Here is a 17,254-nt window from a genome sequence, read left to right as displayed (position 1 = left end):
CGCAAGGGAGAAAAAAAAAAACGATCTTCCTTGTCACTTGATCTAGTATGCTCTTATTTCTTTACTATTACTGGCATTGCTAGACATGACCAAAACAAAAAGGCATGCATGTCTATTGTCCTCAGCCTGCTTCATATATTCAGAGAAAAATACTTCACTTCCAGACAGCATTCTAACATATGTATCGGTAAACATAACCAAGTAAAACAAAAAAATTACAGTGGTATGTTGAAAGAGATGCTAAATGGGGCTATCGATGCATCTTTTCTAACCGGGCTTGTTCAATGAGAGGGGATGGTGGGGGAGGGAGAAAAGGAAGAAAAATTACCAACGTCATTTACCAACGACATGGCAGCGGTGGTCATAATATCCCACCGTTCCTAAGTCTGCAAAATATGCAACAACATACACAAATGAAAGACACAAGAAGCCATCAAAACCATGGTTACATAGTCGGGGTGTGGCCCCGGTGCCGTTGTCATGGACACACAGTGGGGTGTGTAAGCCCAACATATTTCCTGTGAGTGGTGTAATCAGCTCTACACTATGCTATATGATGCACATGCGGGTACATACTGAGAGAGACAGGGCATTGAGAGGGACACAGACATATTTCTCTACTAACTGACACATAGACGACAAGTAAAGACAAAACCACTGGATTTTTCGACGTTTCACAGGCAAAATGTATGAACAGAAATAACCCACCCACATTATATGACCCTGTCAATGAATGGAGGAGAATGCAGCTTGCTCAGGAGTAGCTGTTCTACTCGCAGTGCCTGTGTAATGCTGTGGAAAAACTCACATGGGAATAAAATGGACACCCAAGACAGGGTAACACAACACCTTTCAAATCAACTCCATGCGTGACTTCACCCGATAAAAACATATACCTTTCAGTGTGTGTGTGTGTGTACAGTATGTGGTGTGTGTGCTCCTGTTTCCATGTAGAGGTATGTGAAGGCGTAGCCTCTCCGTGGGTGTGTGCGCATACTCTGTATACACTTAGCTGCTTGGTAGGCCAACATGSGGGTCTCGATTTCCAGCCGATTCGAGTCCATCAGTCACACACCACGAAGTCTGGTAGGACATACACTAGCACTTGGAAAAGTAATGGACATCTCCATCTGTTTATCATTTGGTGCATAATATTTAAACGAAAGGGGGGTCAGTATAATGGATGAGTTGTTTCACGAAATGGCACCGGAGGCTTGACCAATTGGGCTATTGTGTACATAATGTTTCTGCCACCGTCTCTTATGACTGAAAAGAGCTTCTGGGTATCAAGACAGCAATTACTCTGCTCGTACTGGACGAACATTTTTTCTTTAACGAATCAGACGCAAAGGATTTACMTCAGGCACCCGACAAGGCCCAAATCCCCGTCATTCGCATGAAGAAGAGACGGAGATATCMGGGACGTAGGTCAGGCTGCCTTGTAAGGTTCTGAAGGCGAGTGGGTAATCTGCCTCTACTATCAGTCCTATTAGCCAACGTGCAATCATTGGATAATAAAATGGATGAGCTCCGATCAAGACCATCCTACCAACAGGACATTCACTTTTTAGGGATAGGGGGCAGCATTTTCACTTTGGATGAATAGCGTGCCCAGAGTGAACTGCCCAGATGCTAATATATGCATATTATTATTACTATTGGATAGAAAARACTCTGAAGTTTCTAAAACGGTTTGAATGATGTCTGTGAGTATAACAGAACTCATATGGCAGGCAAAAACCTGAGAAGAAATCCAAACAGGAAGTGGGAATTCTGAGGCTGGTCGATTTTCAACTCATCGCCGATTGAAATCCCAGTGGGATATGGATCTGTTTGCACTTCCTACGGCTCCCACTAGATGTCAACAGTCTGTAGAACGTTGAATGAAGCTTCTACTGTGAWGTTGAGCCGGATGGGAGCTGTTTGAGTCAGTGGTCTGGCAGAGAGCCAGGTCCTGGTCACGCGCATTCCACATMATATCAACTTGCGTTCCATTACTTCTATAGACACAAAGGAATTCTCCGGTTGGAACGTTATTAAATATTTATGATAACAACATCCTAAAGATTGATTCTATACTTAGTTTGACAAGTTTATTCGACCTGTAATATAACTTTTTGAAGTTTTCGTCCGAAATTCGCCTGGACCTGCACGAGCGTTTGGATATGTGTACTAAACGTGCTAACAAAAGTAGCTACTTGGACATAAATAATGGACATTATCGAACAAAACAACAATTTATTGTGGAACTAGGATTCCTGGGAGTGCATTCTGATGAAGATCATCAAAGGTAAGGGAATATTTATAATGTAATTTRGTATTTCTGTTGACTCCAACATGGCGGAGAAATGTTGTTTCTGTCTGAGCGCCGTCTCAGATTATTGCATGGTTTGCTTTTTCCGTAAAGTTTAAAAAAAATCTGACACAGCGGTTGCATTAAGAACAAGTGTATCTTTAATTCTATGTAAAACATGTATCTTTATCATTTCTGTTATTTGATGTGGCTCTCTGCAATTTCTCCGGATATTTTGGAGGCATTTCTGAACATGGCGCCAATGTAAACTGAGATTTTTGGATATAAATATGCACATTATCGAACAAAACATTGTGTAACATTATGTCCTATGAGTGTCATCTGATGAAGATCATCAAAGGTTAGTGATTAATTTTATCTCTATTTCTGCTTTTTGTGACTCCTATCTTTGGCTGGGAAAATGMCTGTGTGTTTTTTGGACTTGGCGGTGATCTAACATAATCATATGTTGTGTTTTCGCTGTAAATCATTTTTTAAATCGGACACGATGGGTAGATTAACAAGATGTTTATCTTTCATTTGCTGTATTGGACTTGTTAATGTGTGAAAGTTACATATTTCCCAAAAATATTTGTGAATTTCCCACGCTGCCTTTTCAGCGGAATGTTGTTGAGGGGTTCCGCTAGCGGAACGTGTGTCCTAGAAAGGTTAAAAACTGTKATATCTTTTGTTTCACCGAGTCATGGCTGAACGATGACATGGATAACATACAGCTGGCTGGGTATTCGGTGCATCGSCAAGATAGAACAGCTGCCTCCGGTAAGACAAGGGGTGGCTGTCTGTGTCTATTTGTAAATAACAGCTAGAAATCTAATATTAAGGAAGTCTCAAGGTTTTTCTTGCCTGAGGTAGAGTATCTCATGAGAAGCTGTAGACCACACTATTTACCAAGAGAGTTTATCTATATTTGTCACCACAAACCGATGCTGGCACTAAGACCGCACTCAACAAGCTGTATAAGGCCATAAGCAAACAAGAAAATGCTCAACCAGAGGCGGAGCTCCTAATGGCAGGGGACTTTAATGCAGGGAAACTTAAATCTGGTTTACCTATTTTCTACCAGCATGTTACATGTGCAACCAGAGGGGAAAAAAACACACACAAAAATAACTCTAGACCACCTTTACTCCACACACAGAGACACGTACAAAGCTTTCCCTCGCCCTCCATTTGGCAAATCTGACCATATCTCTATCCTCCTGATTCCGAAAGCAGGAAGTAACAGTGACTCGCTCAATATGGAAGTGGTCAGATGACGCAGATGCTAAGCTACAGGACTGTTTTGCTAGCCCAGACTGAAATATGTTCCCGGGATTCATCCGATGGCATTGAGTAGTACACCACATCAGTCACTGGCTTCATAAATAAGTGCATTGATGACGTCGTCCCCACAGTGGCCGTACATACATACCCCAACCAGAAGCCATGAATTACAGGCAACATTTGCACTGAGGTAAAGGGTAGAGCTGCCGCTTTCAAGGAACGGGACTCTAACCCGGAAGCTTATAAGAAATCCCGCTATGCCCTCCGACGAACCATCAAACAGGCAAAGCATCAATACAGGACTAAGATCGAATCATACTACACCAGCTCCGACGCTCGTCGGATGTGGCAGCGCTTGCAAAATATTACGAACTACAAAAGGGAAGCACAGCTGCGAGCTTCCCAGTGACACAAGCGTACCAGACGAGCTAAATGACTTTGAAGCTCGCTTCGAGGCAAGCAACACTGAAGCATGCATGAGAGCATCAGCTGTTCCGGACGACTGTGTGATCACGCTCTCAGCAGCCAATGTAAATAAGACCTTWAAAAACAGGTCATCATTCACAAGGCCGCAGGGCCAGACGGATTACCAGGACGTGTACTCCAAGCATGCGCTGACAAGTGTCATCAKTGACATTTTCAACCTGTCACTGACTGAGTCTTTAATACCAACATGTTGTTTCAAGCAGTCCACCACAGTCCCTGTGCCCAAGAATGCTAAGGTAATCTGCCTAAATGACTACCAACCCGTAGCACTCACGTGTGTAGCCATGAAGTGCTTTGAAAGGCTGGTCATGGCTCACATCAACACCATTATCCCAGAAACCCTAGACCACCTCCAATTTGCATACCGCCCCAACAGATCCACAGATGATAAAATCTCTATTGCACTCCACACTGCCCTTTCCCACATGGACAAAAGGAACACCTACGTGAGAATGGTATTCATTAACTACACCTCAGCGTTCAACACCATAGTGCCCTCAAAGCTCATCACTAAGCTAAGGACCATGGGACTAAACACCTCCCTCTGCAACTGGATCCTGGACTTCCTGACGGGCCACCCCCAGGTGGTAGGGGTAACACATCCGCCACGTTGATCCAAAACACGGGGGCCCCTCAGGGGTGCGTGCTCAGTCCCCTCCTGTATTCCCTGTTCACTCATGACTGCAAGGCCAAGCACAACTCCAACACCATCATTAAGTTTGCAGATGACAACAGTGGTAGGCCTGATCACCGACAACAATGAGACAGCCTATAGGGAGGAGGTCAGAGACCTGACAGTGTGGTGCCAGGATAACAACCTCTCSCTCAACATGATCAAGACAAAGGAGCTGATTGTGGACTATTGMAAAAGGAGGACCGACCACGCCCCCCATTCTCATCGACGGGGCTGTGATGGAGCAGGTTGAGAGCTTCAAGTTCCTTGGTGTCCACATCACCAGCAAGCGATCATGGTCCAAACACACCAAGACAGTCGTGAAGAGGGCACGACAACGCCTATTCCCACTCAGGAGACTGAAAAGATTTGCCATGGGTCCTCAGATCCTCAAAAAGTTKTACAGCTGCACCATCGAGAGCATAGTGACTGGTTGCATCACCGCCTGGTACGGCAACTGCTCAGCCTCCGACTGCAAGGCACTACAGAGGGTAGTGCGTACGGCCCAGTACATCACTGGGGCCAATCTTCCTGCCATCCGGGGCCTCTATACCAGGCGGTGTCAGAGGAAGGCCCTAAAAATTGCCAAAGACTCAAGCCACCCTAGTCATAGACTGTTCTCTCTGCTACCGCACAGCAAACGACACCGGAGTGCCAAGTCTAGGTCCAAAAGGCTTCTTAACAGCTTCTACTCCCAAGCAATAAGACTCATGAACAGCTAATCAAATGGCTACCCGGACTCTTTCTGACAGTGAGTGGCGGGTCAACAACACGCCTGTTCCCAGATCTGTTTGTMCTTTCTTGCCAACTCCTATAGTCAATGTCACGCCAATGACCATAGGAGATGGGGAGAGCACACAAACAGATCAGACCAAACAACATACGTGTCCTATAGTCCCAGAAAAAGTAGCCTAGTCCTCAGAGGAGCACCTAGAACAAAGGTCAATTCCACAACAAAACAAGCCTCAAATGAATGTTCAACGAGTCTCAACAAGCAACGAGAACAGACAATCACTTCTGTGATGTTTGTTTACTCTGTTCCTATTGGTCCATCCTCTCCAAAGAGCAGACAGATGGGGTGACACCCTCCTGTCCTCAGGAGCCGAGAGACGACAACAGTGAGAAGATGAGAGAGACAGTTTATTAGGTCTAGACAGGTGTGGAGAGGCACAGAAGCCTGGGGTTAAGCTAATGACTACACTCCTAGGAAAAAAAGGGTTACAAAAGAGTTCTTCGGCTGTCCCCATAGGAGAACCCTATATTTTGTGTTTCATGTAGAACCCTCTGTGGAAAGGGTTTTACATGGAACCCAAAAGGACTCTACCTAGAACCAAAAAGGGTTATCCTATGGGGACAGCTGAAGTATCATTTAAGGTTCCTAGTATCTTTTTTGTAATAGTGTAGCAAACCTCTTAGAGGGACACCAAAAGCTAGCACTAGCTTCTCCGATTGATCAGCTCAGGATCAATGCCTGTTTAAAGAGTAAAGATTGGTTCACTCTCTTTTCATCATGGAAACAAACAAGTAGATGGAATAAGCTTAGCGGCTTTTGAAATATATTTGACAAGTCATGCTTATTRAGTGGAATTAAATTAGTGCGTGAGTAAATTTGTTATGCATCTTATTTATCACACGCGCATATCATCCAGATGCAGCGCCTTTGAGTGAAAAATCTGTCAGACAGCACGATAGTTGCTGCTCTAGGTCCTCAAACAGCTCTTTCCTTGCTGCTGGATTGAAAGGTGCTTTTATAAACCCAATCATTGCATAACTTTAGAGTTGACTATTATTAGTCAAGGCAATCACCTTTAGACTATTATTATTTCTCAACTAGTAATTGAAGCACGCTTCTTATTCGCCTGTGCATAGGTAACAGAAGGCAGGTTTCATTCACGCGTCACACGACTTTGCAATGAGCTGGAGGRAGTATGCATTTTGCAAACATGTACTTAATTGTTTGAAACCTGAACGTTTTACTACATATTATGAATCCGACCATATCCGTGGCATTTGGAAGTCTCCCATATYCCATTGAAAGCAGTAGCCTATTTCTCTCATGTTCTATTGGTTTTCAAATCAACTTTATTTCATTGTCCAGTAGCCAAAGGCACAATCCTAGTCAAATTAGCAACCCATGCTAGTCTTTGCATCTTTAGATCTCCCCTCTTTCACAATTTCTAATGGATATTTTAATCTCTGTGGTTTCCCACTGATTGCATTATGGAATGAACATCCGCGKCTAGCCTACTGCCTTGTCTGCATTGCTGCACTTATAATGTGAAGATATAATAGTTTATCAACATTTTAAGCTAAATGTTCTGATCTGTTGTATCAGCCTCATTGCTTTTTAACGTTGTTTTATGTAGCCTACTGCTTGTATTACTTTGGAATCTATAGTCCCACAACTGTCCCAGAGTCTGTTTGGAATAGGCTATTTCTTTCTCGCCAAGCTGACCAATAGAATAGGTCATCTTTTCTACTATAGGGGATAGTAGATTGACATAGACTAGTGATTTGACTGTTCGTTACTCGTCTTGTTGGCTGAGGGAAAGTACATGTGGACAGTTACTCTAACATCTTCAAAGTGCGCATCGGAATTCGGTAAGAAGGAAGCCCGTCGTTGCATCCTCAAGTTACATGTTCTGTTAAAATGAATTACCCTAATCTAAATGGGATTTCTGTACTTCCGAGCACCGTGGGTGGACGGCCTAACCAAGTTACGCACCCAATTCATATGGGTCTGATAAATTGAAATGCTGCCAGGCAAATGTCCAGTGCCACATTTTACTAACGGAAACCCTGCTTGGCGGGCTCAGCTAAAGTGCTCCATGATCTCTCTGACATAGCTTTGTCTGTTTGTGTGTGTGTGTGTGTGTGTGTGTGTGTGTGTGTGTGTGTGTGTGTGTGTGTGTGTGTGTGTCTTTCTGTTTGTCCATCCAGGTTATTATCACCTGGGGCGGCAAAATCATGTCCAAAGTGTGGCTGCCCTAAATCCCTCTCAGGGAGGATTACGACAGGTCTTAATCGCCATGGCAATCACCTAGCAGTCGACTTCATGCCTCTCTGTTAAGTCAAGAGGTGTTCTCTCAGACAAACACACGATGATGATGATAACAAACTAGGTTAACCCCCTTGAGGCATTCCAAACGTTATCTGTCTACCACACTGACCCGGACTCTGTTTTTATCAATATCGCAAGCAATAACAGACTAAGCTAATTTTGTACATACCTACAGTAAAAAAAGAGAAAAACAATCTACCAAATCTATTAATWTATAATGTTTATTACTTCTCCCTGCCATTATCATTCASCTAATTGCTAACATATGATGGGGTCCCTGGGTCGCCGGTGTGCCATMACCGGGGCCCCTGGGCAWGAAAAGGTTGAAGACCCCTGTGTTAGATCGCGGCGCTCGTCACTAATCAAATATCGACGCTGGGACAGAGTGAACAAGGCAAATGTACCTTATCTGGGCCGGAGGTCATTGGTATGAACTATGAATGAGACAGACAGTCAAAATACACAGAAACACAAGTGGATTCTTACCTTTATCAGTGAGGTGCAAACAATAGCGCCGGCGTTCACCATGGGGTTGTGGGGCTTATCTGGGGGAAAAAAAGATATACACTAACTTAAAATATTGATTACAAATCTCAAAGACCTAGAGTGGGAAGGATTCCTTGCAGAGCCTTTTCAAAAATGTACTAAGGTATCGGTTATAAATGCTTGCTACGAAGAATGTTGGAGTGACGTGCCTTTCATTGTAAAATGACATACAAATTCATAGAACCATATCAAACACAGACCACTGTCGACACTAGACAATCCATTCATAATTTTGCAAACCTTTTTTAAATGTATTGTAATGAAATGGATATGCAAATGTCATTTGGCATAGAGCACTGGGAACAGATGCAAGCCTGCACTTGAATCAATCAGGTTTGTTATTCAAACATGACAGACCAACACTTTCTCTCTGACTACTTKGATACTAATGAGATTTGTCAGGGTTAGGGGCAAAGTGAAATGAACACTAAACAAACAACATGATCTGGGTCCTGCTCAATGTCCAAATGTCAAGGCTACTTCTCTCGCTGCAGTGAGTCTTAACCTCCTTACATAACGGTCACCAAATTGACATAGCTATCCTGGCACCTCCACCAGYGGATTCTGAGAACAGTGGCACATGGCCCACGCAGACAGGGGATGATAAAGACCAGGGCCCGTATCCACAAAGTGTCTGAAAGTAGGAGTCCTGATCTAGGATCTGTCCATATAAAGCACATTTATTATGATCTAAAAGGCTAAACTGATCATAGATCAGCACTCTTACTCTGAGAAGCTTTGAGGATATGGGCCCAGATTGCTACTCAGATGTGCACCAGCGCTAAGGATTATGGGGTTTCAGTGACTGAACACAACCCTGAGACAGTTACAGTGCCTTCAGAAAGTAWTCATACCCCTTGACTTAATCCACATTTTGTTGTTACTGCTTGATTTAAAAATGGATACAATATATATTTTTACCACCCATCTACACACAATACCCCCAAAATGACAAATTAAATTTTGTGTTGTTGAAAATGTTGCAAATGTATTGAGAATGAAATTAAGAAATCTCCTGAGTCAATACTTTGTAGAAGCACCTTTGGCAGCGATTACAGAAGTGAATCTTTCTGGGTAAGTCTCTAAGAGCTTTCCACACCTGGATTGTGCAATATTTGCACATTKWTCTTTTCAAAATTCTTCAAGCTRTGTCAAATTGATTGTTGATCATTGCTAGACAACCATTTGTAGGTCTTGCAATAGATGTTCAATTAGATTTAAGTCAAAACTAACTCAGACACTCAGGAACATTCAATGTCTACTTGGAAAGCAACTCCAGTGTATATTTGACCTTGTGTTTCAGGTTATTGTCCTGCTGAAAGGTGAATTAATCTCAGTGTCTGGTGGAAAGCAGACTGAACCAGGTTTTCCTTTAAGATTTTGCTACTGAAAAACTCCCCAGTCCTTAACGATTACAAGCACACCCATAACATGATGCAGCCACCACTATGCTTGAAAATATGGAGAGGTACTCAGTAAAATGTTGTATTGGAATTGCCCCAAACATAGCATTTTGTATTCAGGACAAAAGGTTAATTGCTTTGCTACTTTTTTTAAAACAGTTTTACTATAGCGCCTTGTTGCAAACAGGATGCATTTTTTAGGAATATCTGTCAATTAGGTTAGTATTGTGGAGTAACTACAATGTTGTTGATCCATCTTCACTTTTATCCTATCACAGCCATTAAACTCTGTAACCGTTTTAAACTCACCATTGGACTCATGGTGAAATCCCTAAGCGGTTTCCTTCCTCTCCGGCAACTGAGTTAGGAAGGACGTCTGTATCTTTGTAGTGATTGGGTGTATTGATACAGCATCCAAAGTGTAATTAATAACCTCACCATTCTCAAATTCAATGTATGTAATAGGTGCCCTTCTTTGTGAAGCATTTGAAAACCTCACTAGTCTTTGTGTTTGAATCCGTGTTTGAAATTCACTGCTTCACTGAGGGACCTTACAGATGTATGTGTGGGGTACAGAGATGAAGTAGTAAAAAAATCATTTTAAACACTATTATTGGACACAGAGTGAGTCCATGCAACTTAGTATGTGACTTGTTAAGCACATTTCTATTCTGGTATTTACACATTTGTTTTATTTTTTATCCATAACAAAGGGGTTGAATACTTACTGACTCATTTCAGCTTTTCATTTTGAAATCATTTGTAAAAAAAAAAAAATCAGGCTATAACACAAAATGTGGAAAAAGTCAAGGGGTGTTAATACTTTCTGAAGGCACTGTAGAGTACGTCATTACATACTGTATCGTTCTTATGACGAGCGCAAATTTAACACATTGTCAAAATGTCAGTAGGAACTAAATGGGAGAAAACGTATTGAAATGGAGGAGGTAACACCTGAACATATCCAATACAAATGTATAGTTTTTTTAATGTTTGCTCTGATTTACCAGCACAGGCATATCCCATTTCTTGGGGTAAGGAGGACAGTGAAATGTATCCTCCATTTGGTAGTCAAATGTGTTGAGGGAATGAAGGTCACCTTAACTTCGACTACATAATGTGTGTGTAGGAAAACATTGAGGTTTCCATATGGCCAGCTAGGACACACACACGCACCTTTGGGACTCTTGACAGGTTCTCTTTCTTCTATTCCTGGGTCACCATTGATCTTTCTATTGGTATTCTGAGGGAGCTAGATGTAGAATCGTAGGTGGAAAAGCAAGCAGGAGGACACTGTGTGAGACCCCCGACTCCTCATCATATGTCAGCCCACCCCTAGTGAGCAGAGGGGGGGAATGGCCTCTGAATCATTCAAGTTTCATCACGTCGCCATAGCAACAGTTGTCGAAAGGCCAAGTTGGATTGAAAATAGACTAAGGCGGTTGGGGTTGGTGTGGTGCAAGTAAGGGCCTCTCCCCACTCTTTTTATTGGTGATGTCAACATTTACAACCAATCAGCCCGCCTTGTATTCCGCGGTGGATGCGTCATTAGCTGGAGAGCAGTTAGAAAGCAGTGGCATTTGTAACCGTGTTGGATGGATGATGACGCTCGAGGCATCGATGTGTAGACAGAGGGGACTGGGGAAAGAGACATCACTTGTGGGCTCTTCATCAAAAGCACTTAAGAGGTAAAATAATCAAACAAAGGGGATGGCGAGAGGACGGGGGACGGGGGCATTCAAAGGCAAAGTGCCTATGGCGTACTTTGATCTATGACCTAGCTACGTCATACTGCTCAGAAAAATATGTGTATTTATTTATTTTAGATGTCTGGAACAAGTGGGAAAAAAACAGTCTGCTGTACCTGCCTATTTACCTGACCTGTAGTGATTTGAAATAACATTTGATGACAGGGATACAMAATTTAACGGTGTGATCTGGATTCAACATTATTGTGATTTGGATTCAAACTGGTCCCTGGCGTGACCTGAGGGGCTTTCCCCATTCTGGTCATTCTAGTCTAATTCTGTGCCCGAGCAGGATCAGCGCTGAGAAACAAAGCTGTGTGTGTCCCTCCCAGCTCACCGTCCTCGTCCAGGAAGAGCTTGTTGAAGCGCAGGCCGCTGGGCTCCTTCCCGATGAAGCGGTGCACGTACTCGGTGCCGTGGTCGTGCACCGCGATGGCGTACTTCAGCGGCTTCACACACGACTGCAGGCAGAAGGGGACCTTGGTGTCGCCTACCGTGTGTCTGAGGAGAAACAAAAGCAGGCTTAAGAACAGGTTAATCCAGTCCCGCTTCCCTGTTCTTTAAGGCTTCCTACACATCACAAACCAGATGCACCTTAATTGACTTTACGTGTCATCACGTCACATGATAACAGAGCTTCTCTCACATCCGTTTAAGGTAATAATAACACTGATATCACAAGAACGGCTTGAAGACAGTTAGAAATTGTTCATAAAAATATAATTTCAATGCAGATATTGGCCTCAACTCTGCCAAGAACCGCTGTGTGCAAGCAGGAACTATTCAACTGGGGAGGTTTTCTTACTGAGGCTGAACACTAAAGCAGTGTGCAATATCTGGAGCGCATGATGGCTCTCAACACTGTATTTCAAACCATATAATCAAGTGGGGGAGGAGTGAGCGAGTTAACGTATTGTTAAAGAAGGCCACTATGACCAGACATCGTCACTCATGGGCCGTCATTAAAGGAGATGGGGAGAGGAGACACAGAAAAGTGAGAAGCTCAGAAGGGGGTGGAAGAAAGTGAAAAAGAGGTAGAGGGAGAAAGACTGTGGCGGATGGAATACAGAGGGGGGGAAAAGAGACAGGATAGAAGGAAAGAAAGATGAAGAACAGAAATAGAGAAACAGAGAGGAAGAGGTAGGTTGAAAGAGAGAGAGAGGGAATAGATAGACTGAGAAAGACAGTAAGAACGACAGAGAAAGAAAAGGAGAGATGCTAAGGGGCATCCAGATAACTGCCCCTCCCTATTTAGTGCATCATGGTGTTTCAACATGTTTCAACAAAACACCTCATTCCAATGTTATCTTTATGACTTTCTATCCTACAGCAAACATCATAAAGAGGAGAGATTGTGTGTTTATATGTCTGTAAACGACACTAACACCCCCTAAGATTGGTTGTTATTTTACCATATCTATTATCAATGAGTGCGCCAGAACTAAACTGCGCACCCCAAATCGTAATGTTTGGCTTCTACTGGAAGATTAGCTGGCCCTTTTCCCAGTTCAGATGGCCTTGAGATATCCCATCACTGGGTCAATTTGCAGATGTTAAATYGCGGAAGCGTGTGCATTTTCAGTGTTGCCAACTGTTGACCAACTTACCAACTGTTGGTCTTAAAGATAATAATAATAACCCTGCCTCAATCACATGATAAAAGCTTAATGAGTACATAATGGTGTGGTGAGGCGCGAGTCTAACCTTTGTCCATCCACTGTACACAGAGACACGGCCCACAGGTCTGGGCTAAATTTGGCAAGCTGGGGAATGTAGTCTGCAACCTGCGGCGGAGAGAAAAATAGTTCCAACACCTGTTCGTGTAAGACTGCCAGCTCCCTTGACAAAAATACATAGTCTTAGGGGAAAAAAGGTGCCATCTAGAACCTAAAAACGGTTCTTCGGCTGTTCCCATAGGAGAACCCTTTTTGGTTCCAGGTAGAACACTTTTGAGTTCATGTAAAACCCTTTCCACAAAAGGGTTCGGCAMGGAGCCAAAAAGGGTTCTCCTATGGGGACAGCCGAAGAACCCTTTTTTCTAAGCGTGTACAGGTAAGCGCACACAGAAGAAAAGGATACATAAGAAAACTCCAGCTACACACAAGGTCTGCCATTGACGATACCACAGAGGAGGTGGAAGACYAAGATAAAAAGGTGAAAGAGGCAGACTACAGGAACAACGAGAAGGATGGCGTCCACCCACCTCCCCCGGGATGGGCTGATTACCAACCTGGCCTTCGGTCAGATTTTTGGCACTCTCGTAGAGCTCGTCGATGTGAGAAGAGAAGGACTGGAAGTCGGGGATGACAAACTTCTTGCGGAAGGCCTGGGTGAGCAAGACTATGTTGCTCTGGACACATCTGGAGGCAGGAGGGTGGTAGAGGTTATTTGGACATTACATGACATGAGTCCCTCTTTGCTCAGGTAGTTCGCATGGAGCTAACATAGCCATGGTGAGCAACAAAATAGACACTAAACTGACTAACTTTTTTTTATAGTGATGAGTTCTGACTTCTAAACTTGAAAATATAAAATATCCTTATTCATGTCACTGAGGGAGAGAGAGGAATGTAGAACATGTTATTGTTAGACATCAGGGATATATGGGAAGGAAAAGGGCCACAGTCTGGTACAAGTCAGGAATTTGGGCCGAGGTCAGGTCAGATGAAGTGAGAAAGAACATGCATCACTAAAGCCCTGTATAGCAACAGAGATGTACTGGCTGTTCAGATGTGTAAGGAGGAGACTCAGTATAGGAGGAATGTTTAAATACCAGTGCCCGGTTAACCRAAGATAAACAAAACTCACTTACTGTAGCTTTGTGAGTGCTACATGAACATTCATAAAAGATGCTTATCTCAATGACCACAGTATATGGCCTACTAAAAAGAAAAGTGAGGTGGCAACTAGGGCAGTTTATCATTWRATTRTTATTTCATTTAACCCTTATCTAACTCAGTTYAGTACAAATTCTTGTTTACAATGACGGCCTACACSGTCCAAACCCGGACGACGTYCGCCGCCCTATGGGACTCCCAATCACGGCCGGTTGTGATACAGTCTGGATTCGAACCAGGGTGTCTGTAGTAAAGCGTCTAGCACTGAGATGCAGTGCCTTATTCCTAAAGATCCCCTTCCATCCTTGWAGAACAAATCGATAACCATACTGTATCTAAAAAGGTTTGAATGCATMGTTTCTTGTAGGATACTGTTTTTAACGTGCCGCCAGGCCTCAGGAGAGAGTTGCTAGCCAATATTAGCATTTAACACATTGAAGYATATAACACCCAGGTGTGTCCAGGAGACAGACATCCCATATAGTTCCATCACCATCCCTCTGCTGCAATCATTTACATACACATCCCTCAGGGAGCTATAGGCTAGGCCTTGGAGACTCAGCGAGCAAGCTGCAGTTACAGAAATGTTCCAGGGACAAACTATTCCAGGGGGGGGGGGGTGAATAACGGAAGGGTTGTCTTTAGGGAACCACCCAGAAAGAACTGTATGCGCACACACAAACTTTTCTTGAAACCACAAGGACAACTATTGTACAAGGCACAAGGCAGCACTTCCTCTAGATGCAGATGAAAACAGGAAGACTGGCATGGGCATAACTGGGCACGGCGTGTAGATATGGAGACCAGTTTGGCTCCGGAGAGACGGACCAGTTTCAGTGCGACTGTATAGTAGMGCCATCACTCGTTTCCACCTTGCCCCGGTGTCTTAAAAATAGCTGACCATCGCCACACACATAGATATRTGACGTTTCATTTGTGGTGATGGGTGACACTGGGCAGAAAAGCAGGCAGCGAACACCTGCCACGGCACCCGGCCGAGCAATCATGTGAGCAAGACATTACCATCCGAAATGTTCCGAATGCAACCCTGGGTCGTATTCATTAGGCAACAAACGTTAGAAACCGGGAGGGACTACCTGAACTTCTCCAATAAAGAAATGTMTTCTGTTACAAAACGTTTTGCTACAGTGTGCCCTAATGAATACAACCCTGATGTTGCAAGCACCGCACGCCAATCAACTGAGTCATTTGAGCCTACGACCGAACACTGCAGTACATAGACTTTCTGTGGTTTGGCTCTGCTGCTCCAGGAGGTCCGGACCCCCTGCCTAGTCTACCGTCCATCAACAGCAGAAAGGACGAGTGGACAGAGCCTATCGTTTTACACAGTGCCCTGTCAATGTTAACCTGGCCAGCCTACTACCACCCACACCCACAATGTYTTCAGCGGGTGACAACAGAGAGAATGAAAGTGCTAGGTCAGAGGTTCCCAAACCCCCCTCTTTAAAAAAAAACTCAGTCCAGCTTTCAACTTACTCTTGAAAGTTGTAATAGTAGAATGCACAAGGTGCAATTTCGAAATTGGGTAGAACATCATCAGTTTTCCTCCTGTCATGTCAGTCATTGCAAACCTTAGAGATATTTATAACTTGTAGAAATGTCCAGATCAACTAGCCCATGTCAGCTACATGTTTTTTTTAGCTAGGTTATGCAGCCCATAGATTTTGTTGTAACGTTTGAGTCGCTAAAACATATCACATGAATACACGTTAGACATGGCAAAACGTATAAAAATGCAAGAGAAATGTTGTTTAAAAACAGCAACATTTTCTCTGCCCCCCCCCATAACAAAACGTGTAGAATTGCAGGAAATACATTTCCCTGCTAAATTATCTCCACCAACAAGAGGGGTGTGACCAGTTTGTGTCATGAACAGTGCTTGTGCCAATAGTAAGACATGGTGCGCGGGATGTTCCCCAATGTAGGAAGGGTGGACTGAGTGAAAAGGTTTGGGAACCCCTCTGCTAATTGGCCAGTTAGGGCGGTGTAGCTTAACGGTGTCCAGAGCGTGATGTTGTTAGGTAAGATGAGGAAGGGAGAACGAATGAGTGTACTCATGCACTGCTAAGTCATTTCCCTTCGCCACAGAAACTTAGAAATAAGACACACCGTGTTGGCCGCTAATGACAACTGTCAGGCCCAGTGTGTAGGTGGCTGTAAACAAGCTTGTGGGGTTAACCAAGCTTGTTTGTCTTTGAGTAAGATGGGGAAGGTGTGTGTGGGTGGGGGTACACGCTAGGGCTGGGAATTGCCAGGGACCTCACGATCCGATATCATCACGATACTTATGTGTCGATAATGCGATTCTCACGAGTCTACATGGATTGCCATTCGATACCGTGAGTTTATTGCGATTTGATGGTCCAAACATATTGCTCACTGCACCGTACCTGTCAAACGTTTGGACACACCTACTCATTCAAGGGTTTTACATTGTAGAATAATAGTGAAGACATCAAATCTATAACATAACACATGCTGCAGAGAGCACATGATGTCCTGTGTCATGGCTCTATAGGTGAGCCTGACGCTTTCTGCTTGAACGACACGACATCCTATTGGCTCTGGTGGGGTCTCTGTCTGATAGAACCTGTTCTGGAAGGATTTGGGGTAACGCTCTCTGTAAGCCACCCCGTTATAATGCATTATGAATGCACTTGAGATGGCCTATTATCACGTCACCTTGACTTCGGCATAGTGGATGATAAGACAGCTCAGGGCTTCATAACAGCTCAGGGCTCATCTTCACAGCCTTTTGTGGCCAAAAGACAACAACTGCATTCATATAGCATTACTCAGAAGTGGTAATACACAWTAAAGACATGCTATAAGCATTCATAATAGCTCATGGCTCATTGTAAGAAATGCATTTTAAAACACGTGGCTCATAGAAACAAAGTGA

General features: G+C 43.7%; 1 protein-coding gene across 7 annotated transcripts in view; it reads right to left on the bottom strand.

Moving 5' to 3' along the window:
• glsb (glutaminase b) overlaps nt 1–17,254 on the bottom strand; it is a 75,631-nt gene that overhangs the window by 21,817 nt on the left and 36,560 nt on the right. For 4 of the 7 annotated variants that reach the window (XM_024001427.1, XM_024001434.1, XM_024001392.2 and 1 more), the window contains exons 4-7: nt 13,698–13,854; nt 13,199–13,278; nt 11,832–11,995; nt 8,284–8,342 (exon numbers count right to left, since the gene is read on the bottom strand). In XM_024001427.1, the coding sequence (XP_023857195.1) occupies nt 8,284–8,342; nt 11,832–11,995; nt 13,199–13,278; nt 13,698–13,854 (460 nt within the window). The remainder of the gene's footprint in view (nt 1–8,283; nt 8,343–11,831; nt 11,996–13,198; nt 13,279–13,697; nt 13,855–17,254) is intronic. The other 3 variants (XM_024001441.1, XM_024001408.2, XM_024001417.2) reach the window with 1 other exon arrangement.

The sequence above is a fragment of the Salvelinus sp. IW2-2015 genome, linkage group LG2 (genome assembly GCF_002910315.2).
Source record: "Salvelinus sp. IW2-2015 linkage group LG2, ASM291031v2, whole genome shotgun sequence".
NCBI lineage: Eukaryota > Metazoa > Chordata > Actinopteri > Salmoniformes > Salmonidae > Salvelinus > Salvelinus sp. IW2-2015.
Note: the sequence above shows the minus strand (reverse complement) of the source record. Positions and strands in the feature narration are given on the sequence as shown.